Raw genomic sequence first — 20063 nt, forward strand, 5'->3', positions numbered from 1 at the left:
AGCGCTACTGAATCGAGAGCGTAGGCTCTCAAGATCGTGCGGCATGCGCACAATTGATCTAGTTGATCTACTGTCTATGTAGCCTCTAGCGCATCGTATAAGTCTCTGCGACCGAGAGACCTCGGTGACTATTTTCAAGCGAGGCAGCCTAGCTAGCTTGTTCACTTCAACTCAAGCCCGCGGTTGAGGTGCACGACGACGGAAGACCGTCATTCGTCAGCTAGAGCGAAGAGGGATAATCACGTTTCCTTCATGTCTTATTCGGGAACGAAATCATTACACCTTACCATCGTTATCATGTTTGGCGAAGTGTTTATGTAGTATTCATTCGGCTCGTAAACGCCATTCGCCTACCAATTACCTGACTACTGACCGTTGATACCGAGGAAGAAGAGAAGAGAAAAAAACGAAACACGAAAACCGAAGTACAAACGCAGGAAAACAGAAGAAGGAAGGAAACAGCAACCACCGATCAAACATGGAACAAAAACGCGTATACAAAGTGGTGCTTACCGGAGGTAAGCGTCATATCTGCAATATGTTTATTATTGACATTATTATTACCATACAGCCGCACGCAATAGTGAGAAAAATTATCCTTTCGTCGCTTATCGTCATACACACGCGCAGATACGGTCAGCGGATTCGTACGGCTTAGTTTTGCTAAATTCCTCATCGTCAATAATAATCGTTCGGTTATGTGCCGCAACTTTGCTTCGTTGGCTTAAACACACCTTAATCACGGTATATTTAGCAACCTCGTATATATTCTCAAATTTGCCAGCCGTGCACAAACACCGCTTTGTCTGTGTAAGTTCCGACAAACGACCCTTGTCGCGCGGCATGTGACTCACGCAGTCGCCCGCCAGCTGTAGCAGATTCCCGTTAAGGTGGAAAACCACGTGTCTTCAAACAAAATTAACCTCACCTTCGGAACTTTTCCAATTGATCAACGTTTCAATATTCGTATCATTGCATTTATCCATTTTATCAACTTGTTATTCACACCTGCAGTCGTAAACAAGCCAGAGGATGGATTCCGCAATTCCACCGCAATTCCTCCGCAACCCTCTCACGGGTTTCCCTTTTCTTTTTCCGGATGCGGGTCAAATCCCAAACTCGGTTTTACCCCGTAATTATCGCGTATGCATATTAAATCATCGCGTGACTCGTAACTGCCGCCCCCCCCCCCCCCCCCCCAATCCCCCCTCAAACTACCAGTCCTGTCTCGTCGTATAATTGAAATAGATTAAGATTAAAACCGCTTTTCAGATCTCTTCGTTGCCAATTCGGAAACCGGAATATACAGGCATTGATATATTATTTCACTGTAGATGAAATTAGATCGCACGTGAATGTCGCTGAGTTATCGGTTAAGAAGAGACATTCGAATATCATTGTTATATGTTCGATTTATATTGTTCTTTTTTCTCGGAAGATTTCCCCATAGACGAGACACGCTGCGCACCTTCTTTTGGCACGGCTCTGAACTTCGAATAAACAAATGAAAATAAATTGAATGGTTATAGATAGGCGTATGTAGGTATGTGTACGTTGCGATTTACGTTTTACATGAAGCTGAACTGGCGTGTTCTAGGTAACTCACCGGTTCAAACCACTCCGACCAATTACCAAGTAATTCATTATACATATATGTAGCAAATCTACTTCGCGGCGGTTCTTACAATTAGTTACGTACGATACTTATCGTGTAAACACGCGCACATTCCTCATACGCCTATGCATACGAATAGCGATTAATAAACTTACGTACCGATAGCATTGTTCGATTTGCGGTAGGTACGCCGCATCAAACTTTCAAAGCAACACATTTCCGAGCATAAAATTCAAAAACTAACCAATGCCAGAGAATATCCTGAAGTTGGCCACGATACGTTCCAAAAGTGTTTCGATCACATTCGATCACCTTCAAGTCATAGCTAACTGTCTGAAAATGGCTACAGTCAGTTAAAAAACAAAATAGCTACGATCATTTCAAAACAATCGGTATTTTCGGGAAAACAACCGCGAATCAGATTTCTGAGAAAGAACAAAAATAGATCTAAAAAAAAAGCACTAGATTACAGAACATGACTGGGTACGTTGTTTTTTCTACAAGTCAATCGTTACATTAACGTTACAAACTCCGACCTCATGGATATCCAAATTGAACAGAGAACCGAGATAATACGTATAGTGTAAATACACAAGGAACGTACGCACACATGTCGTATCATGCAGCGATCGAATTCAAGGTTGTGATCGACTTTGATGTTTCCACTAGTCTCGTTAGTTATTTCGGTTGAAGGAATTGCCATAACGGCTGTTACACAATAGTCTTATTTTCCATCATACACCACTAAGGCCAACGTTTATGCCTACAGGTACGTCCTGTAATTTATTGCAACGTCGTATGCACGACACTTACAAGTTGTTGAACAACTTATGCAGATGAAGAAAGTAAGGGCTTTGAACGGAAATCGAAATCCAGTCGCTTATAAACACCACGAGATGTAGAGTAACGGTCGGAAGCTCTTTGCCAAGGTCATGACGGCCTTCACCCAGTCCCCGCCTGACCTTGAATTCCCGCCGCCTTGTCCTTGAAGGTCGTCACGACTGAGGTGTCTCGTTTCTGCGGGAAGATAACCGTGTAAAAATGACGATTTGTCTGCAGAAATGAAAATACGTTTTGAAAAATGTTTACCATCCTAAAATTTTTCATTCTTTCTTTAACCTGACCCATACATTGTTTTTCTCTTTGTTTCAGGTCCGTGTGGAGGAAAAACTACCGGACAGGCCAGACTTTGTACGTTCTTTGAAAACATGGGGTGGAAGGTGAGGATCGATAATGTACTATTTACTATCAATTTTCAATTATCTGAAGATGAAATGGGTTTTTTTTTCTCGTTACTTACAACGAATATCTTGTTTTGGTAACAAAGAAGATTAAACAGGCTTACAAGGGTGGCAAGTCTTCCTTAACAATATACTCTCAGTTGGGGTTGTTGCGTTATTTTTAATTTGAAAAAGTTTCTCCAAACAGTTCGCCAATTGTTACATAATTTAACCTGACCCTGTCTGTGTCTTTGCTTCGCATTATTCCACACACGAGATGTATAAGTATCTATATTTATATACCATACGTATTCTAGAAAAGAATCCTCACTGCATCTCTTCGTTGTAGTTGAAAAAAAATAACTCGGATTTGCATTATTCACTATTTTGAAAAGTTCGTTCTGACCGTGGATCTGAATGTTGTGGCACATATTATGGTAAATGCGCGTTTACGTCACGATTCTGTAATCGTTAAAGCGTACGTAATTAGCATCGAAGCAACCTTCCGCTTAATATTTCATTCCCCGAATTATACTATCGAATACACGTACCGTGAAACAGAGAAAAAATGGAATGGATGTATTGTTGTATAAATTCGAATAAAAGATAAGTAAAACGGATTCATTTGCAAGTCGTGTCAGGATTTTTTTGGTCTCCTTCGGTTTTACGCCCAACGTTTCATTCCTGAAAAACAAATTTGCAACAGTCGTTCGAAATAATTTACACGACATTATAGCCGTAAATTTAGTGTAAATAATAGCTAGCTATACATTACCGACCTGAATTCAAATTAACCGTGTAAAATGTCTGATTCTTCGTGTTTTTCATGCATCGAATTAATGTGCAATTTTTTTTCTCTCTGTCAGTCGTCGCGATTAAGTTGAAATCGATCGGCATCACGGGGACTAGATTGAAGTTAGCAACGTTATCGTAACAAACGATTGGGTAAAAAATATGACTATTTTCTTATCTTAACAATCACTTTGAAGGAACGAACATTTCAAAAACTTATTATTTTTTGTTTTACTACGGTTTACCGAATTTCAAACAATTCCACAATCGCTATTCAACGGTTTTTTCCTCAGCATAAATCGTTGCGATAACGTTACTAACTTCAATACGGTTTACGGGATGCCTATAATAAGTAAGTCTTTTCGCCTATACAGATACCTATAAATAAACATGTCAATTGATTAAATTCTTGTTATTATTACGGCCGTTCCTCATCACCGTGACAATGATCATCTGCATTTGTTGCTGTTCGATCCTTCATATCTATATTTATAATTTCAAAGAAATTTTCATACTGCATTATATAATATGTATATATTATGCGGAGAGAATTACGATTTTACGAACTGGTTTGGAGTTATCTAGTTCGTTGTGCAGGATTCGATAGAGTTGGTGGTTGTCTTCTTTTTCAGGTGTTCCGTGTCCCCGAGACAGCGACTGTGCTGCTCAGGTATGCTACAATATCACAAGCTATAAGCATAAAATATTATCATAATTCGCATTATTCTACTATCCCGTTTATTTATCATTTTTTTCACCATTTTCTTTTATCCTTCAATTTTTCTCTTCCCTTTTATCCGCCACAAAGATGTGTATTCAAAATTTTATAACGAAGAGACGCGCGTATTTTTATTTATTTAGTTTATTAATTTTTATGTTTTGTTCTCTCTCACCCTCTTTAAATAGATCTCTGAAAAGTATTTGAAAAAAAAACAAACAAACAAGAAAAACACGATTTTACGATTTTCCCACACAAATTACTTGATTAAAATCTACATCCTTGTTTCGAGAGCAAAATGTTCACCTTTATTTATCAATCATGTTTTAATTGCCGTAAAAAATTTTACAAATGAAAGAGAAAAATAAGATCAAACATTTTGACGCAAGATGTCGGACAGAAATTTATTATTCACGTCGTCACACAAACGGTTTTGCAACAAATTTGAGGGTTAAATAAAAGAAGAATGAAAAAAACGGGAATTCTTATCATCATTTCCGATTTATATTATCATTTGTCCGGGTGAATTTTTAGGCGCGTCAAGAGATGTAAACGTTGGCAAGGCTTTTGCTATGCTCGGTTTAACGTTTGTTTGATAACTGATAAAATTACATGTGTGTCATCTACGTAATATACTTCATACACACAAATGTTGTAACTTTCATTCGTACAAGACGTAGTATATACACATAAGCCATTGAGGGACAGACGATTATTTCGTGTTTAAGAATTATCGTCAATGCCCACGAATGCAACGTGACCTTTATGTAATTATTATTTTTACACGTTAATCGTAATATGTAGCTGCATTCCAATGTAATAAACATAATTCTACGACTGTTTTACAATGTAATAACGCACTCTTCAGGCATAGGTTAATTTTCTGTTGCATATATATAATATGTATATATAATTTCAGAATACATTGCGCGTTTATATTTTGTAAATAACATTGAAAATTATAATATTTAATCATACTATACGATTTAATGTTCCTAATTTTCATCTTTATTTAAATTTTCTTTAAATTTCAGCGGCGGCATCAAGTTCACAGACCTGAACGCTGAAGAGGGTGAGTTTACAATTTATTTCCCCCATCAAATCCCCCACAAATACCGCGCTCCTCTCAAGCATTGATATAAATAAATTCAATTCCGTATAGAAAAAGAGGGAAAACGTCGTTTATAAAATGGTCTACCTGTATAATTATAGAATTTAAAATTACATAAACAATATAAAGAAAAAAAGACTTAAGAAACAAACAAGTAAATACTGATGATCTTTAACACTTCCAAAAATAACTTTCGAACTCGTAAACTCTGCGGTAATATACCTATATATACTAACTTTATAGTAATGCACATATATACACCTATTATACATACGCACGTACTCATGCATGTAATAAATATATAAATACACTTCTCGGCTATAGTGCAAATATTTATTCGCGAGTCGCCCATCAATATGCTTATACGCATACCATACGTGTAATCGACTCTTATTGTTATTATTGTTGTTATTATTATACAGGACAAGTATGTTACATATATTTTTTTCTTGGCGCGAAACGAATATTCGCTTCTACAGTGTATAATAATAATAGTAATAATCTGTGTCAACCGTAAAGTGTATTAGTGGAAAAGGTAGTAGGAACAGGTGCTTCTACGAATATTTTTCCCTAAGTATTGCAAAAGGATTTTTTAATTGGCAAGAATTTTAAGCGGGGTTTGATACGCTTTACGCATATCACGGGTCGTTTAGTAAAAATAAAAAATAAAATAATGCTCGTAATAATTACAGAGAGTGGAAAAAATGGCGACGATGAAGAAGTAAAAAATAAATGGCTAAACGCCAATAGTTTTGTCGCGTTTCTGGCCTTACGAATGGTTAAAGTATATCACGGTGATCACGAGGCGTGAAATATTCCTAACGTTGTCTATATTTTAAGATATTATGTTGGGTATCACTTGCGGTGTATCATGTGTGATGTATGTACTCGTATTATATGTACATATATTTATCGTTGGATGTCCAGAAATTCGTTTTAAAAATTTACAGATAACTTGAGATTACTTTTCATCAAATTGACATTCATTTAGCAAAGTTTTATTCAATTAAACACACCATGTCGTGAAATTTCTATACCGTCGTGTAATCCCGTCGACCTTGCTGTAAAAGTCTTCGTGCGAAGGGGAATAACGAAGTAAAGGGGCTTCTTCCCTTATTAAGTGATGCAAGCTTCCTTATTCTTTTTTCAAGCCAGTTAAGGCTTCCTTTACATTTATATGGAAATTACTGGGTGAGATTGAATAATTGCGCAATTGTTTTTCAATCGATATACATATTGTAGTCTGACGGTATTTTGCAATTTTACGATAAAAAAAAAGCGTGCCACTTTCATATTTATTTATTTATTTATTTATTCATTTATGTATTCATTTGTCACGTAGTAGATTCAAGTGTAAAAACTTGGGTTGCAGAAGTCTTCGTTACTTACATGCAAGCATTGTATTCGATAGAAAAATTCATATTTGTGGTTTCGATTAATTATTAAATCGACGATACGCGATATGCATTCATTTTTACAAGCACGTACGCTTGCACCGAACAGAATTACCTTCGTACATAAACGTATAATAATAACAACACACCGTATTCATACGTAATTATTACTCATGCTATCTAATCAGCGTAGGTAACATATATTTTTCACACATCCACGTAATATTGAGACTTTTGTTTCCGTTTCATTGAAGATTCATTCGATCAATACGATTATTCTTAACATATTATCTATAATATATATAATATATATATATATATATCTATAATATATTATTCTTAACAGTTAACACGAATAGTTAGTTGCTGTATAAAATTTTTGTTTCTTTTTTTCATTTTATTTTTTTTTTTTTCTAATTTCAATGCGATTTAACAGTGATTATGCACAAATTTTTATCGTATCGCATTACGATTTTTAATATTGTAAAATGATTCAATTGTTAGTTGTATACTGTATTCGTTCTAAACTATTGCAGCACGCGTCGACGAAAGAGTAACCGCAAAAACCCCCCTTTTTTCGCCCCTTTTTGCGTATTGTGTAGCAAGAACGGGGAAGTTCGTACAGAGGTCTCCGTGGGCTTAATCTCCATATGAATACAGAAAGTCAAATGATCCATTTTCGAAGTCAGGTGTATAATCCTTAGGGTAATAATAGTGATTTGAGTTTGTTTTGTGGTAGCTCAAAAATGCAAAGTTCTGACATACTTCACCCCCAAAATAGGGGTAAGTCGCGCAAAATCGAAAAAAATCGAAATATGCTCACCTACATTTTCGATGACGATTAATTTAAGCCCACGGAGATCTCTGTACGACCTTCCCCGTGCTTGCTACGCACTACGCAAAAAGGGGCGAATTTTGCGGTCACTCTTTAATATCCAGTGCAGACTGCTAGATCATATTTTTTTTCGTTCGCATGAAACGTTGATAAAACTGCGTCGAATTTTTCAGTGCATTAATAATCATGATTTGATTGCAATTTTTGTGAGGGGGGAAAAAATTCTCTATTTCTTGGCTTTTCATTTTTTTCATTTGTATATTTGTCTTACAAAAACTTGTCAGTGCCAAATCGTTAAACTCTGTGTGCTCAAGTGTATTGTTATTTTCAATGTCAGTTTGATATATATAAGCCTCAAGGAGAATGCCAGTCGATTTTCAGCATAAGAATTGTCAATAGAATATATAAAGTAAATTACGACAAAGAATGGAAACGTAATCTTATTGTGTTATAAGAAAAACCAAGATCCTTGAATCGTGTACAACATTCGTATTTTACTCATGACTTGCGCAAAACAGACAATTTGAAGAAAATTTAATAGGTGGTGTGATGAAAAATAATCTTTATAAAAACGTTTTATGTACTTATATAATTTCTCTCTCTCTCTCTCTCTCTCTTACATGGATGCATATAAATTTACGAGGCTGTGGATCAACACTTCTGCTCTAAATTTACTTTCAAGATGAAAGTTGCGCGGCAATTCTTCTCAAAGTTACAGCTGTGTTTTAATAACGATAATCATCATAATACTCAACTTCGTAGTAAACGTACGCAACGAATAATTTTCTATTCGATGATAATAATGAATAAAAAGTAGAGGAATATTTAAGAGAACGAAAAGAAGAAGAAAAAAAAATAACCATACGAAATCATCCACCGAATCGTAAATAATGCATGTATGTATGTATTGTCTTCGAATCACGAAAGGATTGGTGGTAAATTATCAAATGCTGATGGACGAGAGAAAAAGAAAACAGACGAAAAGTCGTCGTTGTAATGAATATCGAAAAGATAATGAAACGAATTGGTAAAATACTGACCAAGTCAAGTAGCTGGTCATCGAAGTTTTACTTTTTAATATAACAGCGTAGATAACAAATAGGCATTATTTGTACAGGTTATTATCATGTTCTGCAACGAGTGAGCAAAAGTGACGATTCCGGGTTAGTGTGAAGTTAGCCGCGCAATAAGAGCCGAAGGCGGGAGACTCGTGACTTCGAAGTCTTTGGCTCCTGCGGCTAACTTCACCACTCACTCAGAATCGTCATTGTCTACGAGTTGCACACACTGAGTTCAGTGGTAACACATGATATTTTTCACAATAAAAATTGTAAAATATATTAAACGATTTTGACCGCCTAGTGAAAGTGAAGAAAACGCACTATTTCGAACTACTTTACTAAAAATCGCTACTTTCTTAACTTGACAATAATCCTGAAGAAACTAAGATTTCGATGTATGAATGTGTTTTGTTTTGTTACGGTTTACCGAATTTCAAACAATTTCAAAATCACGAAATAACGATTTCTCCTAAACCAACTTCAATACGATCGTCTTCTGCTCATTTCCAGCCGACGGTCAAAATCCCCTATTTCTACGTTTGAGTTGGGGAAAAGAGTATTCTTGGAATCATTTGCGAATAGTCACCGTAAATATGCACAAATACTTAACGTCAAACATCCGCAGCTGCGTAAATTCCTCTCCCACCGCCACCTTTTTTCGTACCATAAATTGCCTCGCAGTCAAAAGCCTTTTCAAGGGTAGAAAATGGAGGGATGGGCAGGTGTCGGTACGCGTCCGAAACCGGGGAAAATGGATCGATACCCCAGTGCCCCAAGTTGGGTATCTGCGTGTCAGGTGCAGGCATGTGTTGGCCATGTTGGTACGCGTGTATCGTGCATACAGATGTATTTTTCAAGGTCACGTTTTTCACCTTTTAAAAAAAAAAGAAAGAAAAATAATGATTCTTTGGTGACAAAAGATAGAGAAAATTCTAATGCATAGAAAAAAAAATCACCAGAAATTGAACAATGATAATGGGGAAAACGTATGGGGGGGGATTAAGAGACTTGCATCTTTTAATTGTGAGATGAAAGAAACAAACCGGAAAAATAGTTTTTTCGCCATACTTATGATACATTATTATCATAAGAAGGGAAAAATCTAAAATTAATAGGAGTTGAAAGTCGAATGAAAAGGTTTTGAAAGAAAAATTAGAAAAAAGAAATGATGATAATTTCTAAAAATCAAATAAATTTATGCATGTTTTTGGTATAAATATACAAACTGCGAAAGATGTATCGTTTATTTAGAAATAGTAATAAGGAGGAAAAAGTATCTATGTTTTTCTGTAAAACAATGAAAATCTATTATTTCCGGTAAAACCGGAAGTCCAAATTAAACGGGACATAGCGATTCTGCATGCCTATCATTTGATTGTAAAATTCTGTAAGTTTCAAAATTTTTCATCCGAACCGAAATTTTTCTAAAAACCTGTTTTTCGGTTTCTAAAGGTTCGAGAACGTTGAAAAGAATCGTTGAAATTAGAATAAAGTGATTCTTGACCAAAACCAATACTTTTCTTATTTCACCAAAGGTGATGAAAAATGAAAAGTACTTTAAATTAGAACCGATCAATTGGTCGAAGGACAATGAATGAATAATTGTCGAAAGGTTGATTAGGATAGGGAAGGTGTTGTTATACTCGCATGCCAACAGTGTGCATTTGTCTTTTGGATTTATAACTACCGTGATATAATCGAATGAATTAATTGTTGAGCGACTACAATTATACTACACATGATATTTTGTAACGCATAACTTGAAACGTCAACTTTGATACTCTTAACACATTTGCATATAATTACTATTTTATGGATATTTATACATTACAATATAAGATAGCCCTGTGTGTCAACAAAATTTTTGGCATATTGTTCACAATCTGGCGGAAAGACTTTGCCAACAAGGATAAAAATACTAAGGGTAATATAACAGCGTTGAAAATTTCAGTAACTTTGATACGCTGCGGGGGAGATAGAGCAAAGAAAAGAAAGGGTAAAAATAGAAAAGAATTACAGAATTAAAGAAACGTCTTACACGCTATGTCGAGGGTTAAAGGTAGTTGGTTCTAGCAGGAAAGATTGTGCAGGCTTGCCCCTCGAAGTCGAGGCTTCGAGAATCTCGGAGTCCCTGCATTCCGAACGGGGACTCTATCCTCGACCAGGATCAAGCCAAGTGGCCCGAAGTACTCCAGGTCGAGTCTGGTGAGGGTGAGTTCGTGTTACCCTCTGTAGGTGGGCTCTGAGTTCCAGGGGAAAAAAATTAAGGAGAAATTATCTCACCCAGTTAAAATAAGATTCAGGTATTTTCAATTGGAACAAAGAACCGACCTACTAGACCGTGTTGCTCGTGTCTAATCTCTCTGCTGCTAGAACCTGCCTTCGCTCTCGCTAGTTGGGCAGATAAAACCTTTACCTCAGCTCAAGCTCGTCGTAATGCTGATATGTATCTACAAACTGTTGTTTACATAGTATGCATTAAAAATACGTGACAAGGTATAACAATCGTATTACTTTTTATTTTTTCTTATTTTTTGTGCACACATTCTTAACGATTAACTCTTAACTATTGTGTATTCGTTGAATTGTTTTTATGCAGTAATTCTGATTAACTCTTCTGAATTTATTGTTTCATTTTCTTTTCTTGTTCCATAAATTAATATTTTGTTTTACCACTTTGTAACCAGTGCTTGAAATCAAATCACTTTTTCGTTATTATATGTATAATATTTCATAATGTATTTAAAGTTCAGTTTTCTTCTAGTATAAGTTGGCATTTATAGCTTTATGTACTTGTTTAGTTGACTAAATATGTCCACCATCTGTTCGGTAGGCTGCAATCAATAGTAATTCAACGATATTATAAGCGATATATTGATGGAACAACTGTGTACCATCCTCCGTATCTGGCAAACTCTCATTTCTTAGTATTATTAGTCATTAATTAATTGCGCCCACGGGTGGTATATAATCAGCCTGTTATCTCTGTATAGTTGTACAACTATACTTGCTGATATTATACAGCACCTAGAAAAAAAGTTTTTCTGGTTCTGCTTTTCCCCGCAGCTATAAAGTGATATAACCATGCAATCGTCTATGCTTAATTAGTTTTCGTAACGACTTCACTGACCCACTCATTGTATTTGTTACAGCCTTTAAGTTTCAAGAAAACCTGCTGCGAACGATGATTCAAATTGAAAATACATTCTTCCAACTTGGTGAAAGCTGTTCAAGGAATTGCCTCATTATTTGTGATCGTGGTGCTATGGACGCCTCTGCATGTAAGGGCTAGACCTGGTTTCTTATCTCAACCAATTTTTGTTATCGCACGTCAGTCAAGTCTCATTTTCCTTAACTGAATTCTGCCACTAAAGCTTGTTGAAACTTGACAGTTATATCGAAAGACAAATGGGAACTGATGATGGCATCCAATGGCTGGAACAACGTCGAGCTTAGAGACAATCGTTACAATCAGATAATTCATATGGTATCGGCGGCAAACGGCGCTGAAGAATTTTACTCAACAGAAGATCACGCATGTCGTTCCGAGGGCGTGGAACTCGCCCGAGAATTGGATTACAATGCTGCAGCTGCATGGGTTGGCCATCCTTACTTTGACGTTATAGACAACTCGCAGGATTTCGACACTAAAATATGCCGGATGATAGAATGCGTGTGCCAAAAACTTGGCATCGATACCGGAGACCGACTCAGGGCCAGCAGTCGGAAGCTCAAGTTCCTCGTCAAGGGACCCCTGCCCGAAGACGCCTTTCCGCCCTACCAAGATTTCGACGTCGTTCACAACTACCTTCAGAGTAAAACTCCCAAACTTCAAGCCAGGCTTCGCAAACGTGGACAGAAAGGTCAGCAAATTGTAAATTTTTCGTGTATCAAAACACTGTCCAATTGGCAGGTAATATTTGGATATCCCAAAATCATCGTGGGATCCCAAACGTCAGTGAGTAACAAAAGCTTGTCTCGTTACAGGGCATTGGTCATATATTCATACAATCAGAAGGCCAAAAATGTGCGGTCAGGTAGTTGAGGTGAAAACACAGCTGACTCATCGCGATTATCTGAACATGCTGGCTCAGCTGGACGATTCTCACTTTACGATATTCAAAAGGCGACGCTGTTTCCTAATCAACAACCAATACTTTCAGTTGGACATATATAGAGAACCAGGACATCCGAGGTATTATTTACTCAAGATCAAATTTACTGTAAATTTAAACGTCTTTGGACTACAATTCTAACGATAAAGAATTTTTTATAATATTTCAGATGCAGAGGACTAATGCTGCTGGAAACTTATACCGCGCTCAGTGGAGAAGAATTAAAACGCATCCTGCCGCAGTTCCTTACAATTGAGAAGGAGGTAACGGGTAATCCTGACTACAGCATGTTCAACCTGAGCCTACGCGAAGAGTGGAACAGCACGAATAAGTATTGTCATACATTGCACGGTGAGTTATTTTTTCCCAATTTCAAAAACTATGTATCACATTCTAACAATTAGTTTAACATTTATACACCATCTGTAAAACAAATGACACAAAAATGTACTTATTGCTGTTGTCATTGTTGGAGAAATTTCAAAATGGATTTGCACAGTTGAGATAATTATCACACAGGGTTGAGTGATGGTGCAGGAGCTGAAAGTAAAAAGAGCCATTCTCATTATCATCATCGTTATCATTACGAGGAAACAAACGGATCTCCCATAAAGAAACACGATAACGGTCTAACGAGTATTTCTAATGGTGATACGGATCGAAGTGGCGATGCTACGGTAAACAGTATGGAAAACAGAGTACAAAAAGAAGTACAAAATGGTGATATCAACGGAACAAAGCATCATAACAACAACAACAAAGCCAGTGAACGTAAAGATTGCGTTTCTAAAAATTGCGGCAGTGCCGAAAGTAGCAGTAATAATTTGAGTGAAAAATTAAACGACGGTATAGTCGAAAATGGCACGGCTCATAACCAGTACGAACTTAAGAATGGTTTAAAGATATAACATCACTACATGAAATTATTAGAATGATGCAGAGTTATGAGGATGAATGAATTGTGCAACTTTGTATAAATAATAATAATAACAACAACAACATTAATATTGATAAGCCGCAGTGGTAGGCAATTGGATAAAAATTCACTTATCTAGCTCTCGAATCGTATGTAGCATATATGGCATAAAAAAAAAAGATACACCACAATTTAGGCAATATTAGTCTGTAAATTATACAATTTGCTTTAGCAGTAAACGTTTTCTTTTAGATTTGTGTTGTATACATATTATATGTTTACAAAATCGAGAACTATAGTCTGTAGTCTGTACTTAAAAAAAAAAAAAAAAAATAGAAAGGTAACGGATAAAAACAAATTATTAAGTGCTTCAAAATTCGATGTAACATGTAGTTTCGAGTAACTTCCTTAAAATGAAAAAAAAAATTGCAAATCCAATATGCAACACCAAGTATTTTCGTAATCAAAAAAATAAGATAAACAAAAAGTTATTACCTGATGTCGATGTGCAATGAATGCATAAAAATGCATGTCGCATTCACTACTTAAAAAAACATTTTACCTGAAGTATTGAGGAGTTTCAATTCTCAGAGTGACAATAAAAGTGAGAAAAAGATAGAAGAAAATTGCGACAAATGATTATTATTTGGAATAAAGAAACTTGCTATAGGAAGAAAGAAAATGAATAAATAAATATACGGAAATGATGTTTATTTAACCATTTATAAACGGGAAGGGGGGGGGCAGAACACTCGCGGATTATGTATTTAACTAATTAACGCCATACATTTATAGTAAGGCTTACACAACCAAAATGTATTACCACCACTGCTGACTCATACACCTACGATAATCGTGTATTCGTAGAAATATTGATCGATATCGAACATTTCTGTTATTCTTTCTTATATTAAGTTATTATTCTAAGTCGAGGAAGGTACCAAGAGTAAAAATAATTGCATTTTAGCTCGCTACGACTGATACGAAGATTCTCCGGTCATTTCTACATCTCAACTGCGATATTCGTTTGGATTACTGCTGGATAAGGGAACACGTTCGACAACGGTTTTTCAATTCGATGCAAGGGAAGTTATTATTAATCGCATTCGCATTGCGAAGCGTATTTTCTAAGGTATAAGATAATGATAATATTTCGATAAATCCGCCGGAAAAGTACATTTTCATCATTTTGTAATACGGTGTACAATATACATGTTTCTATAATCATTTTATATAACAGTATACGACCGATTATTTTGCGAATACACGATTGATAGCGAATACTAATAATAACAATTGTCTAGGTAAAAAAGGAAATAAGAAATTTGTTGATATTTAAACTTATATCGTATACTTATTGTTTTACCGTTGACGGAAACAAAACAAAAAAAGAGAAAAACAACCTTTGTGATTTTGGTTTTTATCGTGTAAAAACCCTGTGATGTGAAACTAAGTACACAGAGGTGAAAATAAAAAAAAAAAATAAAAAAAAAGAAAAACAACATGAGAAAACAGATACAAAAATAAATAACTACACGCTATTACGTTTGAATATATACCGAGTAGTGTGAAAAAATGAATTTGGTAATAAATTATTTTTATTTTCAAAAATTAAAATCGTTGATGTTTACTCTTCAAATTGAAATAGAAAAATAGGAATCAAAGCGGTGACGATGAAGCGCTTCTTCGTCGATACTACCGAAATTGGTATTTGTAGTTTCAACAATTCCTAAAGTATTTTTTTAATTAATTATGCACAGTTACGGCTTGAACAAAATTCTGAGGCAAAATTTAACAATTCATAAATGGACTCCAATCTTAGTTTTGCAAAAAACGATGGAGGATGTGGAAGATTTTGTTGAAGCAAAAAAGAAAAAAAAAACAATCGCAATACATACATAGGATTTCTGAGACCCCAAAGTTTTATCAATCATTCTTCATTATACTTCTACAAACAACCGAGATTCAAGCACGCTGACTTTACAATTGTACGTGAAACTCTGCTATGGGCAGCTATGGGGTCAACCGAACCCGGTCAATGACTAGGGTTGAGCCTGATAGTAATTCTTTAATCCAAATAAATGAATGAAAAGAAGAACAGATGCCGATACGGAATGCAATCAGAGACCCTGTATTACTGACAAGTTATTATCGACCAATTTTTTATGACGAATAAAAATATCAAGATAAACAATCTTTCTATGTATCCTACTGTTTGAACTTGTTGATATTATTTGTCTATTGATTGATTGATTAATTGACTGATTGACTGATTAACTTGAGTGACTTTTTGTCTTGAAATTGATGCTTATTGCGGTATACTTGTCACAGATTTTGTCCTCATTCGAAGTCAAAGTGCCTGTGAGAAATATTTATAATAAAGCAAGGAAAGTGAAAAGTTAAACAAATAGAATATATTTTCAAAAAACAAATAACAAACTATCGGCACACCCCGAACAACAGCACACATATATTCGATTTAAACATGATCAACACATGCTATTTGTAGTTGAATAAAGAGTCGTTCGTCTGCCGTGTAATTAATTTTTCATCAGATTTCAACCCTCGCTCCTACATTCTATTAAGACTTTTGGGGTTACTAAATAATATCAAAGACATCATAAAAGTAAAGCAACACAGTTTTGAGAATAGAGATGATTTATTGAGTAATGATAATAATTTTACAAAGATCACTCGAAAATAATGCTTGATTCGATTACAAATTTAGATATGTATAATGTAATTATTTGTTTTCATTAGATAATTAACTGAATCACTGATGAGATTACAATATTTTCTGAACTTAGTTTGGCTAAATGATGCTCGAAGTTGTATTAGGTGATTTTTTTCCAGAGCTATTTGTTAAATTTTAGGGAAAACTGTTTAAATACTATCAATTTGTTATGTAGATATGCAGAATTAACAGCTAAATATTGCGATTCTTTGTTTTTACATCTTTTTTAAAAGATTTTCATTCCTACAATTTTACGTATTTACACTACTGTTTATCATTTATTAAAGAGTTTGCGTCACGATAATGATATCATACGTGTATGTATTTTTGTAAACTCATTCGTTTATTGACTTACTTTTACCACTGCCATTTTAGAAACAGTACATTACTCATTTTCAAAAAACAGAAACACAAATCTTTACAAGAACTAGTTCTACCAGAGTGTAAATATTTGAAAATACTACAAAACGCAGAACAAGTTGCTCTAGAAACTGATTATTGCAAGCGCAGATCCAAGTCTGATAAAGTTTGATTTAAAAGTTAAAGCTTGAGGAGTGAAAAAATTCAACTATGACATGACGCATTCAACCCTGGGCCATGGCCAACCCTGGCCCAAGGCCAACCCTGTTTCATGATTTAACGTGGTAACACTTACAATTAAAAGAAAAACTTTGCGGTAAGAAACTTTCTTTTGTCTGCATGTTTGGATAAAATTCTTGTACTTACACCTATACTTTCATAAGCGCATACGTATCGCGACGATTTGGTTTACTATTTTAATCATATACTAAACAAATATGAACCAAACTTTATTTTACATAAACTTGACGGCTTGTTAATTGATGGAAGATACAATGCGTGTGCACATTGTCTAAGATTATATCTACGCGGAGAATGGGAACCCTTTTGTTCGTTGTGATAGAGGAATAATAATGAGCATAAACACAGCTATGCATGCATACATAGGTGGTTACATAATATTATAATATACCCGTAATATGATAAAAAAAAAATATATATATATAGTGTATATTAAATATTATGTAAATAAAAACAAAGAAAAACTTTAAACAAGTTTTGGAAGTATGGTGACAGTGCCAGTTATTTGTTGCTTGTTCTACTATGATATAAAGTTTAAGGATCAATTCAATACTTTGTGATTAGCCTGGATACAACTCAACTCAAATTTACTATCAAGATATACACTTTCAGAGCACGGTCGATATTAATTAACTGTAATTGTTGAAAGCGGTAATATACAAAACACAGGTATCAATTTTTTTAGAAACGTTAAACTATCAATTTGAATATCACTAAGCGATAATCGTTGTGGAGGGAGTTACGAGTTGCGTAATGTTAATCGGAAGCTTTAGCTGTCTGCGTAGAGTAACGTGGATTTTTATGTAAACAAAAAATTGCATAAATGAATGCAATCTGCAATTACGCATGTACAAAAAGGATTAAATATTTCCTTTACATTACAGTTTATAATTTTTCGAGGTATGTTTTTGGTTTTCATTGACTTAAAATTAAATATCCAGCATAGCTGCAGAGCAGATGGAACAGATAGTATATGTAATAATAGCGGTAAGATTCCTTTCATTATTTCACATTTGTACATGTTTAGTATACTTCACGGTAATGAAGATACTAATATAAATATGTAATACTCACGAGTAAATTGTGTCTAATTCTAATTATGATCTATACATATCTGTCTAATGGTATCATGGTAATTCTTCGTCTATTCACTAATTTTCGTAAATCATGATCTTGAAAGCATATATGGAAGCATTTTAACGCAATATGGAACAACGGCATAAACGTTTTTTTCCCTAAACGTAAGTAAAACAATAATAAAAGAAACTTGATCCAAAATTAAATTCTAAAAAAAAAAAACAAATCACAAACATTTTAGCTATCAAAACCCTCAACATTTTAGATTCGTCCAGATGAGAGAGAAGAAACAAGTTTTTTAACGAAGAGAGCTCATGTCTGAATTCTACGGAAGCATTTTTCCTGTAGTGGATATTTAGGTTCATTAAATTTGAAATATAGAAAAGTCGTCAATTGGAAATTTTACCTGAAACTCTAGGAACATTTCTTAATAAGATTATGAACAGACGAAGTAGAGAAAAATAAATTTCACTAAATCTGGAAAACATACTCGAATAGCAATTACCTTGCTGCTCTAGGATTAAATGTAGATGTAATGAGATTTCATATAATGCTAAATTTATCTAGTAATTGTTTTAGTTTGTTGCGCTTTGTACATTTTCATAACTTTCTTTCCCGGAACAAGATTTTGTGTTAACCCAGGCCGTTTTTTACGTTTGTGCGTTTGGTTATTCTCCTGATCTACTTCGTCTTCTTCGTTAAAAGTTGCCTGACCATTGTACTGCGTTTGACAAATCAACGTCTCTTGCGGAGCTCGCGTTGACTCTAGCTCAATGGCTGATCGGTGGAGGTCGGAATCGTGTGCAAAAGTGCAGTTGTGACCAAACCGACATCGTCCCTTGCGATAGTTCCAGCATATCTTTTTGCCATTTATCATTTTCGTATCGTCTAAGGTTGGTGTCATTTTGACGTGTTTCTCTAATATGGCACTCTTTGCTTTCTCCGCTTCTACAAACGGGTTTGAAAATACTGACGTTTTCAGTGTCGGTGTTACATTGAAGTCTGGCGTTGGTAATGGAAGTTTATCCCTGGAAGTTTGCTCTGTTGTAATATTCATATCGTAGTCAATATCCTCCTGAACACCGTTCTCTTCATCTTCCTTCTCCTCCTCCTTGCAACTGAGAGTTAGGCAATATCAGATTACAAAGAACAGATACAATCTCACATGTTATTGCCAGCTCTCTTGTCAAAACAACAACGCAAATAAGATTTTATAAACGTGAGAAAGAAAGAAATAAAGAAATAAGCAGGGGCGTGATTGCAATAACACACCTTCAATTCAACGCATCTAAATATCCCCAAAAAAGTTGAATGATTTGAAAAGAGAAAAGAATACGTAATAATGGTGTGTATAAATCGAGCAGAGAGTACAAATTGTCATTATTTATTTTTAATTCGGTGTGAATTGCATGCTGTGAAAATCTGTCAAGCCATTGTATTGAGGAGGGATCGAGGATTAAGGTTAGACTCAGGGTGCGAAAGCTGAACGACAGTAATAAACACAAATCGTAATAGGTATATAACGCGTTATTATTGCGTGACCTTACATGTTGTCATCGGAATCTTCAGAGCACGAAGAATCGTGAACGTCGCTCTCGGAGCCTGAGGAAGTGCCGTAATCGGCGACCAAGGAAGCCATTTCAGAGCTTATCGATTAGTTAACAAAAATTAGGCGAAATATCGAAATAAAATGGAGAACAACAACGACTATCAAGCTATTATCTAGAAAACCACCATTAAATTCCTATGTTTCGACACCACGTCTCTACTTTTCTTGCTCTTACTCCTTTTCTCTCTCTCTCTCTCTCACTCTCTCCCCCCTCCCTCAACTTGAAACCCTAAATCGTGCGGTTATAAACTAAGTGGGAACACGGC

At 35.2% G+C, this 20063-nt stretch overlaps 3 protein-coding genes and 1 long non-coding RNA gene across 10 annotated transcripts in view; 1 reads left to right on the top strand and 3 right to left on the bottom strand.

The window, feature by feature from the left end:
* The window catches only part of LOC107219292 (eIF-2-alpha kinase activator GCN1), a 17250-nt gene extending 15445 nt beyond the window's left edge, over positions 1–1805 (bottom strand). The window contains exon 1 of the mRNA XM_046741650.1: positions 1775–1805. Coding sequence (XP_046597606.1) covers positions 1775–1783 — 9 coding nt within the window. The 5' untranslated portion in view covers positions 1784–1805. The remainder of the gene's footprint in view (positions 1–1774) is intronic.
* Positions 83–16317, top strand: LOC107219300 (TRPL translocation defect protein 14). 6 transcript variants are annotated; one of them, XM_046741652.1, is made up of 11 exons: positions 86–518; positions 2768–2835; positions 4260–4297; positions 5380–5417; positions 10820–10957; positions 11899–12027; positions 12139–12609; positions 12734–12941; positions 13031–13212; positions 13381–13809; positions 13846–16317. In XM_046741652.1, the coding sequence occupies exons 1-10, from the start codon at positions 479–481 to the stop codon at positions 13767–13769; spliced, it is 1701 nt and encodes a 566-aa protein (XP_046597608.1). In that variant the 5' UTR covers positions 86–478; the 3' UTR covers positions 13770–13809; positions 13846–16317. The 6 variants fall into 6 exon arrangements, with proteins under 6 accessions (XP_046597611.1, XP_046597608.1, XP_046597607.1 ...); XM_046741655.1 differs by lacking the exon at positions 13381–13809 and having other exon boundaries at positions 83–518; positions 14745–16317; XM_046741651.1 differs by having other exon boundaries at positions 13381–16317.
* On the bottom strand, positions 2092–4930 carry LOC124294748. 2 transcript variants are annotated; one of them, XR_006904681.1, is made up of 3 exons: positions 4652–4930; positions 4195–4317; positions 2092–2632 (listed from the first exon to the last, which is right to left on the bottom strand). It is a non-coding gene; the product is annotated as an uncharacterized LOC124294748 (long non-coding RNA). The 2 variants fall into 2 exon arrangements; XR_006904680.1 differs by having other exon boundaries at positions 4386–4930.
* Positions 16079–20019, bottom strand: LOC107219275. Its single transcript, XM_015657445.2, has 2 exons — positions 19736–20019; positions 16079–19306 (listed from the first exon to the last, which is right to left on the bottom strand). Exons 1-2 carry the CDS (start codon positions 19825–19827, stop codon positions 18748–18750), a joined length of 651 nt encoding a protein of 216 aa, XP_015512931.1. The 5' UTR covers positions 19828–20019; the 3' UTR covers positions 16079–18747.
* Between the last annotated feature and the right edge of the window lie 44 nt (positions 20020–20063).

The sequence above is a fragment of the Neodiprion lecontei genome, chromosome 5 (assembly GCF_021901455.1).
Source record: "Neodiprion lecontei isolate iyNeoLeco1 chromosome 5, iyNeoLeco1.1, whole genome shotgun sequence".
Lineage (NCBI taxonomy): Eukaryota > Metazoa > Arthropoda > Insecta > Hymenoptera > Diprionidae > Neodiprion > Neodiprion lecontei.